Below are 15,329 nucleotides of genomic sequence, written 5' to 3'. Positions count from 1 at the left end.
CCTTCTTTGTTACATGATAACCATTTCGTTACTCAGACACTAATCAGTCATAAAAACTTATCATCAATCAGTAGGATTCAATAAGGCATTCAATCTAACCTTCTGAAAAAGCCATTCAATTTTCAGAAACGAGCACAGTGTGATAAGACCAAATCAGAATGACTAAGATCCGAAGAAGTCATTAAGCAAACCAAAGACCATGTAATGTAACCACCACAGAAAACTTCATCCCAGAAACATAATAAAGTTCAAGAGAATATATGATCCTTAAAAATCCATGTATCATCACATCGTAAATTAAAATCGAACTAACAATATCAGTGGTCAAATAAAAAAATGGCCAACACCACAGTCTTCATGATACATTGATACTTATACTGTGATACAACATAACATTTTCCAATTTCGTAACATGGAATAGTTGTTCTTTAACGATATAGTGACAAACATTTCACGAATCAATCGAAAGTAGAAGCTCTCACCCCCAATCTATAAATCATCAACGAGTAGAATAACGGCAGCGCATACAAGAAAGAGATGATACGAAATTGCCAAAAATCAACAGTCTCTCTATTGCTGCGCAACAACATTCTCCAATACCATCTTAATGTGTCTTCGAGTCCTTCTTTAAGCGAAATCTTCGGTTCCCTCCCCAAAGTTGCGAGCTTGGAGCTATCCATAAGCTTCCTCGGGGTGCCATCTGGTTTACTTGAATCCCAAACAATCTTTACTTGATAACCCACAAACTTCCTTGATCAATTCTGCTAGTTTCCTTATGCTAACTTCCTTTCCACTCCCCACATTCACGTGCTCCAATCCACTATAATTTTCCAACATAAAGACTAGCGCATCAGCCAAATCATCCACGTGCAAGAACTCCCGCAACGGTGTGCCGCTCCCCCAAACCACTACTTCATCCACAATGTTCGTTTTTGCTTCGTGGAACCTGCGAAGCAGAGCCGGCAATTACATGCGAGTTTTCGGGGTGAAGTTGTCGTTGGGCCCATATAAGTTTGTCGGCATCGCGGAGATGGCATTGAAGGAGTGCTGAATGCGAAATGCCTGGCACATTTTGATGCCCGCGATCTTTGCGATGGCGTACCATTCGTTGGTGGCTCTAACGAGCGTCAATAGGGCAGATTCCGGTATGGGCTGCGGGGCGAATTTGGGGTAACGCAGGAGATCCGAGGAAGAGGAGCTTAGCAGTATTGTGTTTGAAGGCGGATGTGATGACGTTGGTCTGGATTTGGATGTTGATGGTGAAGTCTGCGGGGAAGGTGTTGTCGCGTGTATCCCGCAGACTTTTTCGGCGGCCAAGATGACGTAGTTGGGTTTGTAGCGTCGAAGAAGGCGTCCACCGCGGATTTGATGTGAACGAGCTCCGAGTGGGTTCTAAGGAGGAGATTGGCGTAGCCCAAGGAACGGAGCTTGCGAACCACGGCGGATCCCACCAGACCGCGGTGGCCGGTGACAAGTATGCTGGCGGATTTGGCGATCGGGGTTAATCCATGGCGCTGGCCGCCGATGGAGATGGCATAAATGGTGATTGTTGAAACCTGAAAGAAAGACGATGTCTTGAATTTTATGTATAAATATTTATTCCATCATTATCAAATCTTTTTTTTCACATTCAATATTTTTCACAAGTTAGAATTTTAAGTCCTCAAAGTGTGTTTGGTAAAAAAAATTTAAAACAGCATCGTCAAAATCAAAATACGTTGTTTGATAATTTATAAAGCTATTTTTAAAAAAGCAAAGCAGATATTTTTTTAAAAAAAAATTATTTTAATATTTTATCTTTTTAAAATATCATTAAATATTTTAATAAATCTCCATCTTATTCTTCACTCATTAAATATTAAATATTATTTTAAAAAAAATTACAAATCACATAATTTTTCTAAAAGTAAAATATTAAAACAATTTTATTTTTTAATATAAATTTATTCTAAAATTATTTTCGTATATGTATAATTCGAAACAAATATTTTCATAGAATTATACCCTTTAATTTTGACAATAAAAAAATCTTATAATACCAAACATATCAACATCTTTAAGTTGCTTAAAAAAGTTTACTCAAACACTTTAACAACTTATTTTTAAAATAAATATAGCAGCTTATAAGCTCGTAAAACAGCTTATAACCTCGTAAAACAGCTTATAAGCTCTTTTTAATAAGTTTAGCCAAACACCCTCTTAAATATGAATTATTCCCCCAAAAAAATAAAATAAAATAACTATGAACCCGGGAGAATGGTAGATTTAGGCTATCTCGAAAAAAAAATGGAAGATTTTTCTCTTCTAATTTTGTATACGACACATTTCGAGACTCGAATATTCAAAATTTCAAATATTCGAGATAATAAGAGAAGATATCCAATAAATTTCTACATGTTTAAAGTTTTGTTTAAAAAAAATGTTTTTATTTTTTTTAATAAATACTTATCAAAAGCTTATATTTATAAAAACAAATAAATCTTTAACTTAAAACATATAATATTAAAAATTTTAAATAATTTTTAATATTCTTTTTTAGAGAAGAAAAAAAATCAAATAATTATTAATAAAATCTTTGAGACACAAATCTCTAAATAAATTTTGTTGAAAGATGGCTACTTATTCTACATATGTGTTCTTAATTAAATAATTATAAATATGAAATTAATTATTTTTTATAAAAAAAAATACAAAAAAATTAAATTTCATTTCGTGTTTTTATTATTTAATCACCCTGCCATAAATAACTATGTGAATTAACTTCAAAATTAATTGTTATATGAGGTAAAACCCAAACATTTAGGCACTGTTCTTTTCACCGTATTATTAATATATGTATAAGTCATCTCATTCCATCTCACGTTCTTCTCATCATATTATTTATATATATATTAACTATTTATTTTATATCAATCAAATCATTAATTATTTATCTCACATCAATCAAATCATTGAATTCAAATTACTATATTACCCTTTATAAATAATATAAATTTTATTTTATTTATTATTAAAAGGACAAAATAGTCATTTAATTTTTTTATTTAAAATTTAATCAATCAAATCAAATAAACCATAATCTATCAATCAAATCCAATAAATTAACTATCATTTCTTATTTATTTTTATTGCATTATACTACTTATCTATATATTACTTATACCATACATCAAACCAAACGGTGCCTAGCCAACTAAATCTATAAATCATTATTAATAAAAAAATTATTATAATATTATTTCAGAAAAGTAGAAAATTCTGTCCGAAAAATGTTTTATTTTTTTATTTCTCTCCTGATAATAATCGAAATGGGAAAAATCCCGAAAATTCATGTCAGGACCTTTTCGAGACGAAAATGGATTAAATTTCATTAAGCTCGGGATTTTGAAAGTTTTCCGGCCCTTGGTAAACTTTCAAATACGAAAAAATGGAATTTGAACCAGTGTTTTAAAAAAACTCGCTTGAACGATGCTTAATTTCTCTTTAAGTTTTAGTGCTCTTAAACTTGATTAAGCAATATTTTTTACAACGGAATATTTAATTTGTTTTCTAAAATGGAAACATATGGTTTTAATTTTTTTTTCAAAGAATCATAGGCGTCGAAATTGAAGGGAAACAATAAAATTCTTCATTCATAGTAAGCAATATTTTTACAACGGAATATTTAATTTGTTTTCTAAAATGGAAACATATGGTTTTAATTTTTTTTCAAAGAATCATAGGCGTCGAAATTGAAGGGAAACAATAAAATTCTTCATTCATAGTCAATGGCCCTTGATAAAGTGATAAATTTAATACAACTAAAAAAATACTACAAAAAAACATGATTACCCTCCACATATAAAAACATCTAAACTCTAAACACGCCTAATTCTAGGCCACATTATGATAAGATTAATTTTGTCATTAAAATCAAATATATAAATTTAATCACACTTATTAAAATCATACCAAACATTCAACATAGTATCCTACCATTTTACTTATTCTTAATTTATCCTTATATTATATATCATATACTTGTCTTATCCTATGCACCAAACTATGCCTTACGAAAAAAGAATCCTTCCATATTTCCCAACAAATTTGAACCATGGTTCATTTAAAATGGACAGGAGCATTCACAAAAGCATGTCGTAAGAACAAATTCAACGGATGAAAAAAGAGAAGCCAAGACAGAGAAAACTGCAACCAACACTACATTACTGTCTGTTGTTTCAACACACTAAATTACAAATGTTCATCAGTCATCACATAACGAACTCAAAAGTGAACACCTAGCGCTCGCGATAAACAAGAATGGAGAAGTAAAGCAGGCAACAAAGTTTGGTAGAAACAGGTGAACATCGCTCACAGGCCAGTTTTACGTAGCTCAACCGTTCCATGTGCAAAGTGGCACCTATCCCCGAATGTGCACGAACCTTTGGTGAAGTTTTCGCAGAGCTTAGTTTTGAAGTTGCTTCCAGCTGTGGGAGGACCAGCTCCAGGCCCTCCAACAGTTTTTACTGAGCCATTTGAAGAGCCTATGGTAACAATGAGCTCTCTTACCATTGCACTAGCTCCCTGCATTTGTTCAAATGTACCCCCAAGCTCGATGTTTCTAAGATTTGGATCTGTATCATGCTCTCGGATGGATAACTTTGCCCCTGTTTGCCTGCAAATCTGTTTGGAGTTCATTCCACCCTTTCCAATTATTGCACCAACAAGGGATGCAGCGACACTGATTTTGGCAGTGGCAGAAACACCAAAACCTGCCGTAGGTCCCGGCACTGGTTGCTCTGTTCGACCACTGTAACCACCTGAAATAGCTCCAACTACACGAGGACCATCCTCTTGAGATGCATTGATGGGTCTGCCAAGCTCCCACTCTCCATGAGCAAAGTTGCAACTGTCCCCAAATCTGCAACCTTCAGCAGTGTTGTATCTGTTGCATATTTTGGTTTTAAGGCCAGAAGCAGCAGCCCCATTTTGAGCAGGTGGTGCTCCAGTTATGGCTCTGGTGGGTGGAGGAGCCAGGTTCATCATCTGGGCTACAGCCTTGTAGCCACCAGGAACATAGTGAAGAAAGTGGCAGTTCTCACCAAATGGACAACCTGCAGTGCTGCACAACAGAGTTTGCTCAAATCAGAGATTCGGAATTGGACCTTCCAGAACAAAAAAAAAAAAAATTAGAACTCAAGATTCAAGTGCTTGATGCCCCCCACCCCACAGGCCCACACCCCGACCCTACCCCCCACCACAACCACCAAACCAACAAACACTAAGAAAGCCTGAGAAAACCATCCCAGGTCATAGGAAATTGTTCAAATGTCAGCCAGAAGCATATAATATTTACAATAAATAAATGCTCAGACAGCATGAACAAAAAACAAAACAAAATGGTAAGAAGGGGATCCACTTAGATTCCAGTTTAAAATGCACAATGCCAACCAGACCCTGGCTGCCCAAATTAATTTAAAATGGAGTTTAAATGGCAAAAAAAAAAAAAAAAACTCTGAAACCACCACTCAGTTGAACAAAATTGACTAAGGCCCATTCCAATTTTGTTACATTTAGGAACAAGTTTTAGATCCTTCCTTGCGACTGTTTTCTTACTTTAAATAGAGCATTTCAAATGAAAACCCTAAGGATGCATCTTCATTCACTTTTGACCCTATAATATGTTGTACCCTGTCTTTCCACTCCATGGAAAAATCATAAATTATACTAGATATGAAAAACAGAAAATGAAAAGCTTATGGAGAATACTTCAATCAACTGACTTTGGAATAAGCTTTCAAGGATTATCTTCTAACATTTCAAGGTATGCATTTCACCCAACAAAAATTTAAAGTGAGTTGTTACAAGAATGGGTTTTTGCTATCTCCCTGTCCATCACTAAATTATTATTCAAGCTTGTCATATAGCGATATTTTGGTTAATTTTGGACGAGCACAAGGCATTTGACAAGACACCAAAGATACCCTCCACTTCAAATGAAATATAGTTGGAAGTATTTCATGTTTAAAACGATGTTGTTCGATCAGAGTAATATAATGAGACCGCAAATGGTGAGACAAGATCTTTACTATACAAAAAGACTAATTTCCAAAAAGTTATATTACAATAAGTTAATATCTGCTAGAAAAAGTCACTCTAACTGTAGTTAATATTTGCCAGTACGAAAAACAAATCAGTACGCTTGGAAGTTGTGACATACTGACATTAGAACTCATTTTGTGGAGCTACAAGTAAAAACTCCAGATACCAAATACAAATTTATTTGTAAATGAAAAAGGTGAAACATTTATTACAGATGAAACATTTCTTACAACTTGCACAACACTGTAGAGCATTTGAATTTCAACTTTTATATTAGGCAAGTTAAGATTTGAACTGAAAAACTTGGTGCATGGCTTTGATTTGCTTCCTATACCACTTGATATGGAGTCAATTTCTGTTGCAAAAAACGTTCATTACGTTTTCTCGTTAGAGTTCTTTGATTCTAACCATTTACTCACATTAAATAAATAGCTATAAACTAGCAACATTAAATTCCAAGAGCATTGTTTATTCTTCACACCTAACACATTATTCATCGCGAAAGTTTGACAGCTAGCTACATGCTAGTAACAATTAATGCAAATCTAAATAGTAACTGCATAAATATTCTTATCTTGATAAATTACTCTGCAAAGTATCCCTTTAAAAACAAAAAACCAACTTAAGTTCCAGCATGAATAGTAGCGTTCACAAAATAATCTATCTAATTATCCGTAAAAGAGCGACAAAGAACAACAAGGAACAATCAATCCCACAGAGAAAAATTATCTCAATTTCAAAAGAAAATCTTGGAAAGTTAAGAAAATTAGTTCACATTAACACCACGGAATAAACACTGTCTAATGAAAGTACACTGATATTGAAGCAAATACATAACAATATAAACAAAGTTTTAAACCATTAAATTAGCTTAAACAAATACCTGGCTTGGATTTCTTGAAACCTTCACTTCCATTCAGACCAGATTCTCCTCTGCCTCTCTTGCGAGTATCCATGGCTCCGGAACTCCCAGAGAAATCTCCGGAAGATAGAAATTTTGAAGAACCAAAATTAATAGGTCGCAGGCAAAAGAAATTCTCAATCTGTTCTTAGGGTTTTCTCCCGCCGTAGCAAGGAGAGAGAAGGGGCAGTGGATAATAATGATGAAAATTGGGCTATTTGGCAATTTGGAAACTTAATGTAGTTGGACTGGACCCGAAACATGTTGCTTGGGCCTCTTTCTTAAGACTAACCCAATCCTTGAGGCCCAAAATATTTTCTAAACATTTAAGAAAATGAAAAAAATAAAAATAAAAAATTAGGCAAACCTATAGTTTAGCTTTGCTCGAAGCTCCTAACGGCATTTTTAAGGCTGGCTGGCTACGCTCTAAAGTCTAAACCAAACAACAACGTAGTTTTTATCGAACCCAAACATCTCTTAAAACCCATTGTTACGAGTGATCTTCTGCATAATTCATGCACTTCGTCGAAATTAAGGAAGAAAAGGCAGAGATAATAAGGTTTCTTGCAGTTGTCATTTCGACAAAGGTGGGTTCCCGATCGCACTAGTGTGTCTGTAGATTTGATCCATTGTTCGAATGTTATGATGTAGCCTCATTTCTTGGATTAATGCTGTTCTTTTGGGATTAAAAAGCCAAGATCTTTAGTGGGCTGCAAATTTTTTCCGTGTTTGATCTAAATGATCATAACTCTGTTTTCACCAGCTTCTACAGTTAAGGGTGGAAAATTTTGTGATAGGTGAGTGTGATTGATTTTGAGGACGCGTTTACTTTGATGTTCCATCATGTCTTATGGTCATTGGCCATTGGGTTTGAGATTGTTTGTCCAAATTGTGTCTCTGTATTTGTTGATTGCTTCCCTGTTCTCCGTTCGTTGAGTGTAATAGAGTGTACCATCAGCAGAATCCTCGGAACTTAGAAGGAAATGTCTGCGACTGCGACAGCAACTCCAAGGCCGAGCACACAAATTGTGACACAAAAATCTTGCTTTGTTTATGCCTCTCATGGAATTTCCAGGTCAAGCATCGCTTGTTTTTGTAATGGAAAAAAGGGCGAGTCTTGGACAAAGCTTAGAAGTGTGTTTCACATATCTGCGACAAAGTCATTTTCCCAAGTCCTTGGCCACAATTTGTCAAAGTCTGCAAGCCAAGTTGTAAAGGCCGTGCCCGGAGCAAGTGATAAACAGCCATTGCCCGGATTGCCCATTGATCTGAGAGGTTGGGTCTTCCTGGGTTTTGGACTTGTTTTTCTGTTTATAATGTATATATGAGAATCATCAACTATGCTAATACAAAGGCTTAGTTTTCTAAGTTTACTTGATTTGAAGCCAATGTCATCTAATCAGAATGAGAGAGAACCTGAATTATTTTTGTATACAGAGTGCTTATTGATCTTCGGCAATCATAGTATGTCACTTATTATAAATTTTTTAAAAATCTTAAAACCAAATAGAAATGAAACGGATGAAGTATTGCCATACACAGGGAAGCATACATATAATAGATTAGACTTTATTCAGGGAAAAGGGCATTTATTGCTGGTGTAGCTGATGATAATGGCTATGGATGGGCTATTGCAAAATCTCTTGCAGCTGCAGGTGCTGAAATTCTTGTTGGTACATGGGTGCCTGTATGTATATGAGCTTTACGTTTTCATAGTCGAGTGTTAATTGAACTTTTTTGGCATACATGTTCTATATTCCTGATGATAACATCATCTTTCAGGCTCTAAATATCTTTGAGACCAGCCTACGCCGTGGCAAATTTGATGAATCCCGCGGGTATGCATGAATTTTCTTATATCCATCATTTATAGTTTTATAATATTTATCACTTTATTATTGTGTGGATCAATGGTTTGGAATTTGATGCTATAGGTTGCCAGATGGTTCTTTGATGGAAATCACAAAAGTTTACCCATTGGATGCAGTTTATGACTGTCCCGAGGATGTTCCTGAAGATGTAATGAGAAGTTTTTTGGTTTTGGCAATATTCCCATTATAAAGACTTTCTTTACTTTAAATTAGGTGTTCCTTGATTATGCAGGTCAGAACAAATAAACGGTATGCAGGATCTTCAAATTGGACAGTGAAGGTATTTTGTTATAGACTTCCTTTGTTTCCTTCTCTTAACCTTTTTTTCCCTATTGCACCAAAAGTCAGTTCTTGTTGTTCTTTCACACAAACTTGAGTAAGGTCACCTTTTTTTTCTTAACTGCAAGTTACCGGTTAATTTCTTTTTTATATCATGCTACTTTTTAATGTCATTTTGAACATCGGTCCAGTTGCTTAACTCCCATCTTTCTCATAAAAATTGCTTTAGTGTCTTGAATTCGCAAGGATCTTGAATTGTGTAAATCAATTGTGTCTTTCCTTTTACCTCTGATTCATGTGGAATCATAGATAGTTTCGCTCATGTATCAATATCACACAGGAAGTTGCTGAATCAGTGAAACAAGATTTTGGAACAATCGATATACTTGTGCATTCACTTGCCAATGGTCCAGAGGTATGTCTTTAATTTATTCGGATTTCTCATTTTGTCATTTAATCGTTTCTCGTAACTATTTGGACCCTGCATGTAGGTTAGTAAACCTGTTCTAGAGACATCAAGGAATGGTTATCTTGCGGCCATCTCTGCATCAAGTTATTCCTTTGTTTCTCTTGTCCAAAATTTTATGCCTATTATGAATCCAGGTCTGTGTTATATTTTACTGTTTCGTTTCAAGTGTTTCGATGAAAATTAGTTTAATCTGTCCACCATCCAGCTCTATTTTCTAATTTGTTTCTCTTGTTGCATAGGTGGTGCTACACTTTCTCTGACATACATAGCTTCTGAGAGGATAATACCAGGGTACAATCTAGTTACTTCTTTAATATTTCAAACAAAACATGTCTCACATTTCTACACATCGGGATTTACTTCTCCATTTGATGCAGATATGGTGGTGGCATGAGTTCAGCAAAGGCTGCTCTGGAAAGTGACACAAGGGTGAGTCCTCCAGGATTCATGGTTTGTTTTATTTCCTTATGTTCAAATGTTGGAATAATTTCGGATGAAATGTGTTGGTTTGGTAAAGGTGCTGGCTTTTGAAGCTGGAAGAAAACATAACATCAGAGTCAACACCATATCTGCAGGTATTCTAAATTTGAAGTAAGCCTTTTTCAATTTTCCCCGAGATAGATGGGATTTTGTGAAGCACTAGTATTACAAGATGTATTGAATCCAACCTCAGGAGGATTTCACATCAATCTAAGTAAATCCTATTTGTGAACTTTCAGGCCCATTAAGAAGTCGTGCTGCGAAGGCTATCGTTTTATTGACATGATGATTGACTACTCACTCGAGAATGCACCCTTGCAGAAAGAGCTGACTGCTGGTACATCTTCTTCATCTTTTATGGGTGATAGTAATTTCTCTTAAACTACAAACTTCACTCTCCATAATATTTTAAATTTGGATCCACCTATAGGGGTGCACTCAAGCCGAGTCGAGCCCTTGACTCAAAAAAATATTTTAATCTTGAAGGAAAATGTCTGGCAAGATTTTTATCTCGCTTGGATAGATATTTGAGCTCGAGTACACTATTTGTTTATAAAAGTACCCTGTTTAACTTTTAAAAATTTAATTATAAAATAAAATACTATGAAATGAAATATAATAAAAGAATGGCTCTCAAACTCAAGTGATGTAACTTGAAATAGTAAAGCTCGAGCTCGATCCAAATTTCATAAAAGTCGAGCTGCTCATAAACTACCTTGCACCCGAGGTCCAGGTTGCAGCAGCAATGAAATAAAAACATTTTCCAGCTCATAATTTAGATGGTGTAAAAAGACTGAGTTTGTGTCATGTGTGATATGGAGTCTGAGAGAGTAGAGATGAACTTTCATGACTGAACAAGAAATAATCCACTTGTTGCAAATTCGACTATGGAACTTTTACTTTACATGTTCATTAAAAATTTCACCAGAAAGACTATCTTACTTTGTCCATTTCTGAATATACGATCGTGAACAGAAAGTTTTAATAGGAAGGAACGCGGAAAGTGGAAAGTGTGTATTTGGTATTTGTATCTGTTATTATTATGCTGAATCTGTTGTTGATAAATGGAACAGATGAAGTTGGGAATGCTGCTGCTTTTTTGGCGTCTCCGTTGGCATCTGCGATCACCGGTACTGTTGTTTATGTCGACAACGGTCTTAATGCAATGGGAGTCGGAGTCGATAGCCCGGTATTTCGGGATCTTGATATTCCAAAAGCCAATAAAAGATGATTCTTCCCACCTTTGTGTTATCAATTTTCAAGTGACCTTAACCTGAAAATTTTGGTGATAAAATAAGTTGCTCACTCTGGGAGTCACTTGTTGCCATTTTGTATCGTTTGGGACTGAGAATTTCATTTCAGTTGGAATATAATTTCTTTCTAGACACAAGCTTATTTCATTTTATCTAGAAAGTCGACACAGGTTTATTTTCATTTTATTAATTTTCTAACCATAAAATTTCATTAACCTATATTTAAAGCATATGTAAACATTAATTTTAGTCGAAATATTATTTTTCATTAGTCGATTTTATTTCTTTTATAAAAATTACTTGCATTTTATCAAATTTTACGGTGTTGAAAGGATCAAAAAATCAATTGTGAAAAAAATAATCACAGAATTAAACTGACAACCACGTATATATATATAGAAAAGTAAACGATCATACCCCTACAATTATATTTCATTAAAAATGTGCTAACACGTACGTTTTCAACCAAGGAGATATTGGCATAATACAAACTCTGAAGCTAAGCTAGAGCAAAATAAGCATCTCATACAATAAAAATGGCAATTTTATGCAGACATCATAATCCGATCTCCATTTACAATATTGCAGACCGTTTCACGTGAGTTTTTCTCTTTTCCCTTCCGTATGGCAGCAGCTCTAACGGCAGCAGTATCACCACTTTCGGGGGATCTTGGACGACGATTTGCTCCTGCATAACTAAACCTCGATTCCGGGACAGTTTTCTTATAGGCGTTGTGGGTGGTGCAGCTTCGGCTTCTTCATCTACTGAATTTGGTTGAGTACTACTCGGTTGATTTACATTACACCTATGTGGGCATTAGTTCATCTCCAACCCCAACAGAAGCCAACATTAACTGCAAGACGACATTATCAGAAAAACTAGTCGGCAAATGATATATTGCATCTTTGCATTTTGCAGTGGAAAAGGGGCTGTTTGTTCCATCTTCCATTCAATTATGTCATATTACCATGATCAAGGTGGTAACAATTGGATGTCTATAGAGACATTGGTGATTCTTCTCAATATATAAAGGGTGTGAAAAAAAAAATGGCAGGTAAAACTTCAAGTATTTACTCAAGTACCTTCCAGTCCTTGAAGTCAAATCTGAATATAAAATGGTAGTAAGAGGCCTCCCCAGAAAGAACTGCATTGGCACTAGGAGCATTCCTTGGGGCTGAAAGGAATAATGACTCTAATCAGATTTCAAAAAATGAGATAAGGAAAACTGATACCAAAAAGAGGATTGATCATCATCGGGCAATAAAGAACTTACAAACTAAATGACATCTGTCTTCATCCACAGTTATCTCCGCCCGTCCATCTTTAATTAGGAAAGATAGAGCGAACAAATTTTCTACAGTCTGTGCAAAAGAATTTCTGTTTAGTATCAAATTTTCAAGCTTGCAGTTCCGATTTCTTCTCAGAATATCAAACATTATAGCCATATTCTTATCCGTGTCGGTCTTCTCCTTCCTAACAGAATCATCAAGCTGCAGAAAGAAAATTTCAGTTAAAAGGATATGATAATAGCCTCAGTATCTACCCAGAGAGGAGATTTATGGCGGCAGTTTATAACACGTAGGTAACCATAGTCATCTGGAGGTCCGAAGAAGTGACCAGAAAATAATTGATAAAATTCAAATGCTTTGGTTCACAATTCCATTACTATCCCTCACATCCATGAAATGGCACACAGGGTTGTTCCTATAGAGCCCAACTGCAAAAAATACCTCTTCGGGACGAATGTCTTCCGTTGGCTTTGTACGCTTTCTATGAACCACAGTTTTACGCTGTTTCATTTCAGTATTCATGGGCCCAACCCTGTCGGAGGTTAAAGATAAGGATAAGGTAACTCAATATTATGCAGATTAAAAAAATGGTGAGAAGAAGAACAATCAGGAATGGGTACTAATGATAATTACATCGTACAGCAACCAGGGCACTTCGGAAAACATGCGAGACCATGTGTCCAATTTCTTTCCACTTAATCAGATTTCTACCATCGTCTTGACTACAGCTTGCTACACCTTGTTGCCCAAAATCCCTAAGCAGACAACTAACAAAGTCAGAAGCAGTCATGCCTTCATTTCTATATGCTTTGACTGAGGACACCAATGTGTTTGTGATGTCAAACAGGGCTTCTGCATCTGCCACTTGTTCCCTGGGTTTTGTTACTGGAAGGAAATATAGAAAAGCTAAATATTAGCCAAATTAGTAGTAAAAAAAGAAAGAAAAACTTAGTTAAATGCAGAATAAAAAGCAACCAACTTATGTTCATAATTAGTTCGATGATACAAAGCATGTGTACTACAAATTTCAAATGAATTATTGTCTGGAAAAGTACTATAGGTAAATAATTCAGGACGGAAATCAATCTAAGAGCTGATCTAAATTCTAATTATCATTTTGTCGCAGATTCCAAAAACTGTCAAAAGTGCAACGAAACAAATTATAATGTGCAAAAAAATTGCAACTAGAAAACAACTTTATCCACTGTACCTAACTGATGCAAGCTATCAACTTCATCAATCATCGATCTGAACTTATCTGCATCAACCTTTGACATATCATCTCGTTCATCTGCATAAGAAAATACCACCATCGATTAAAGTAACTAAAGAAACAGATATTTTATCTGCACACACTCAATTTACATGAGAATTTAGTAATTTAGTTCTTACTGCATCCATCCAAGACAAAGATAAAAGCTTTGCAATAGGAAAAACCACCACCAGAAACACCTTACTTTAACAAAATAAACTGCGCACCACCCATATTGCATGGAGACAAAACCACTGCCCAACATGAAGATCCAGATGGATCATTATTAATCTCAATTTGCCAAATTAAAATTTACAAATCAGACAACATAATTTCTCATTAGATAAACTAAAGCTTGGTTAGATCATAAGCTTTGAAATGGGTTACACAAAGATAACTCATTTTCAACAGAACTAAACGAAGTTCGAGATTCATTTGTCAAAATAATCGCTGCTCCAAGTTCAAAAAAGATCGAGCTTAACAAAAAATCAAAAGAAAAATTACCATAATGTTGCTTGGTCCTCACTTCTCAACATATTCACAGTTCACATATAAAAAAGATAATTAAGGCCAAAATCTGCATAACAATGATAACTACCCACCCGACAAAAACAGAGAGAATTAATCTCTTCATAGAAACACAATGTTAATTAGATAAAGACAGTAACGAAAACCTTTAGAAACCCAATATTACGTATAATAATCGAGGAGGCTTAGACAGGGATTTGATCTTAAAAGAAAGGGCTATGAAACAAAAGTAAATAATTCCGAAGGAGCTAAAATTACCACTAATTCGATTCTTAAATCTGAGGTATTTCGACCGAAGCACCCGGCGTTCAACGGTAGTATCTTCGGGGCCGCCGTTATTTGACGTACGCCCTTCACCATTGATGTTCTGCGCACTGCTTCGAGTTAATCGACCGCCGTTGCTAATCGGTTCCTTTTTCAGAGTTCTCACCATTGATTATAATTCATAAAATTAGGGTTATGAAATCAAATATTAAAACACGAAAGAAAGAATTGGTGAGATGAAATCTAGAAACCCAACAATAGAAAGAAAAATGTTAAAATTAGGGCTTTGAGAAGTGTTGGGGAATAAGGAAAACTGAAAAGGAGGGGTTTGGTTTTGTTTGAAAATTTTGAAATAGCGCTCTCCCTTTGTTTATCTATATTTGACGCAGATTCTTTTTCCTTTTTTTTTCTTAATAATAATAATTATTATTATAATATATTTAATTTAAGTGATTAAGGTAATAATAAAGAAATAAGATTAGTATGAATATGATACAAAAACTTTATGATTAAGTTTATCTCTTCTATATTATTAAATCTCTTCTATCTCTTTCTATATTATTAAATCTGAGATATATATAATAACTATTTTTTGTAGGTTATAATGTCATACCAATTTTTATCTTCAAAATAATCTTACTCGATAACTATCATAATTATT

The 15,329-nt window shown here is 34.8% G+C and overlaps 1 protein-coding gene and 3 pseudogenes across 2 annotated transcripts; 1 reads left to right on the top strand and 3 right to left on the bottom strand.

Moving 5' to 3' along the window:
* Positions 1-570: 570 nt before the first annotated feature.
* On the bottom strand, positions 571-3,978 carry LOC140888521 (putative GDP-L-fucose synthase 2; annotated as a pseudogene).
* A 113-nt stretch (positions 3,979-4,091) lies between these two features.
* Positions 4,092-7,164, bottom strand: LOC140891754 (zinc finger CCCH domain-containing protein 52-like). 2 transcript variants are annotated; one of them, XM_073300384.1, is made up of 3 exons: positions 6,965-7,164; positions 6,379-6,436; positions 4,092-5,104 (listed from the first exon to the last, which is right to left on the bottom strand). In XM_073300384.1, exons 1-3 carry the CDS (start codon positions 7,035-7,037, stop codon positions 4,351-4,353), a joined length of 885 nt encoding a protein of 294 aa, XP_073156485.1. In that variant the 5' UTR covers positions 7,038-7,164; the 3' UTR covers positions 4,092-4,350. The 2 variants fall into 2 exon arrangements, with proteins under 2 accessions (XP_073156485.1, XP_073156484.1); XM_073300383.1 differs by lacking the exon at positions 6,379-6,436 and having other exon boundaries at positions 4,092-5,093.
* A 333-nt stretch (positions 7,165-7,497) lies between these two features.
* On the top strand, positions 7,498-11,455 carry LOC140891909 (enoyl-[acyl-carrier-protein] reductase [NADH], chloroplastic-like; annotated as a pseudogene).
* A 424-nt stretch (positions 11,456-11,879) lies between these two features.
* LOC140888520 (non-structural maintenance of chromosomes element 4 homolog A-like) lies at positions 11,880-14,923 on the bottom strand (annotated as a pseudogene).
* Positions 14,924-15,329: the final 406 nt, after the last annotated feature.

This window comes from Henckelia pumila, chromosome 3, assembly GCF_033568475.1.
Source record: "Henckelia pumila isolate YLH828 chromosome 3, ASM3356847v2, whole genome shotgun sequence".
NCBI classification, from domain to species: domain Eukaryota; kingdom Viridiplantae; phylum Streptophyta; class Magnoliopsida; order Lamiales; family Gesneriaceae; genus Henckelia; species Henckelia pumila.
The sequence above is the reverse complement of the archived record's forward strand: the minus strand, read 5'-3'. Positions and strand labels throughout refer to the sequence as shown.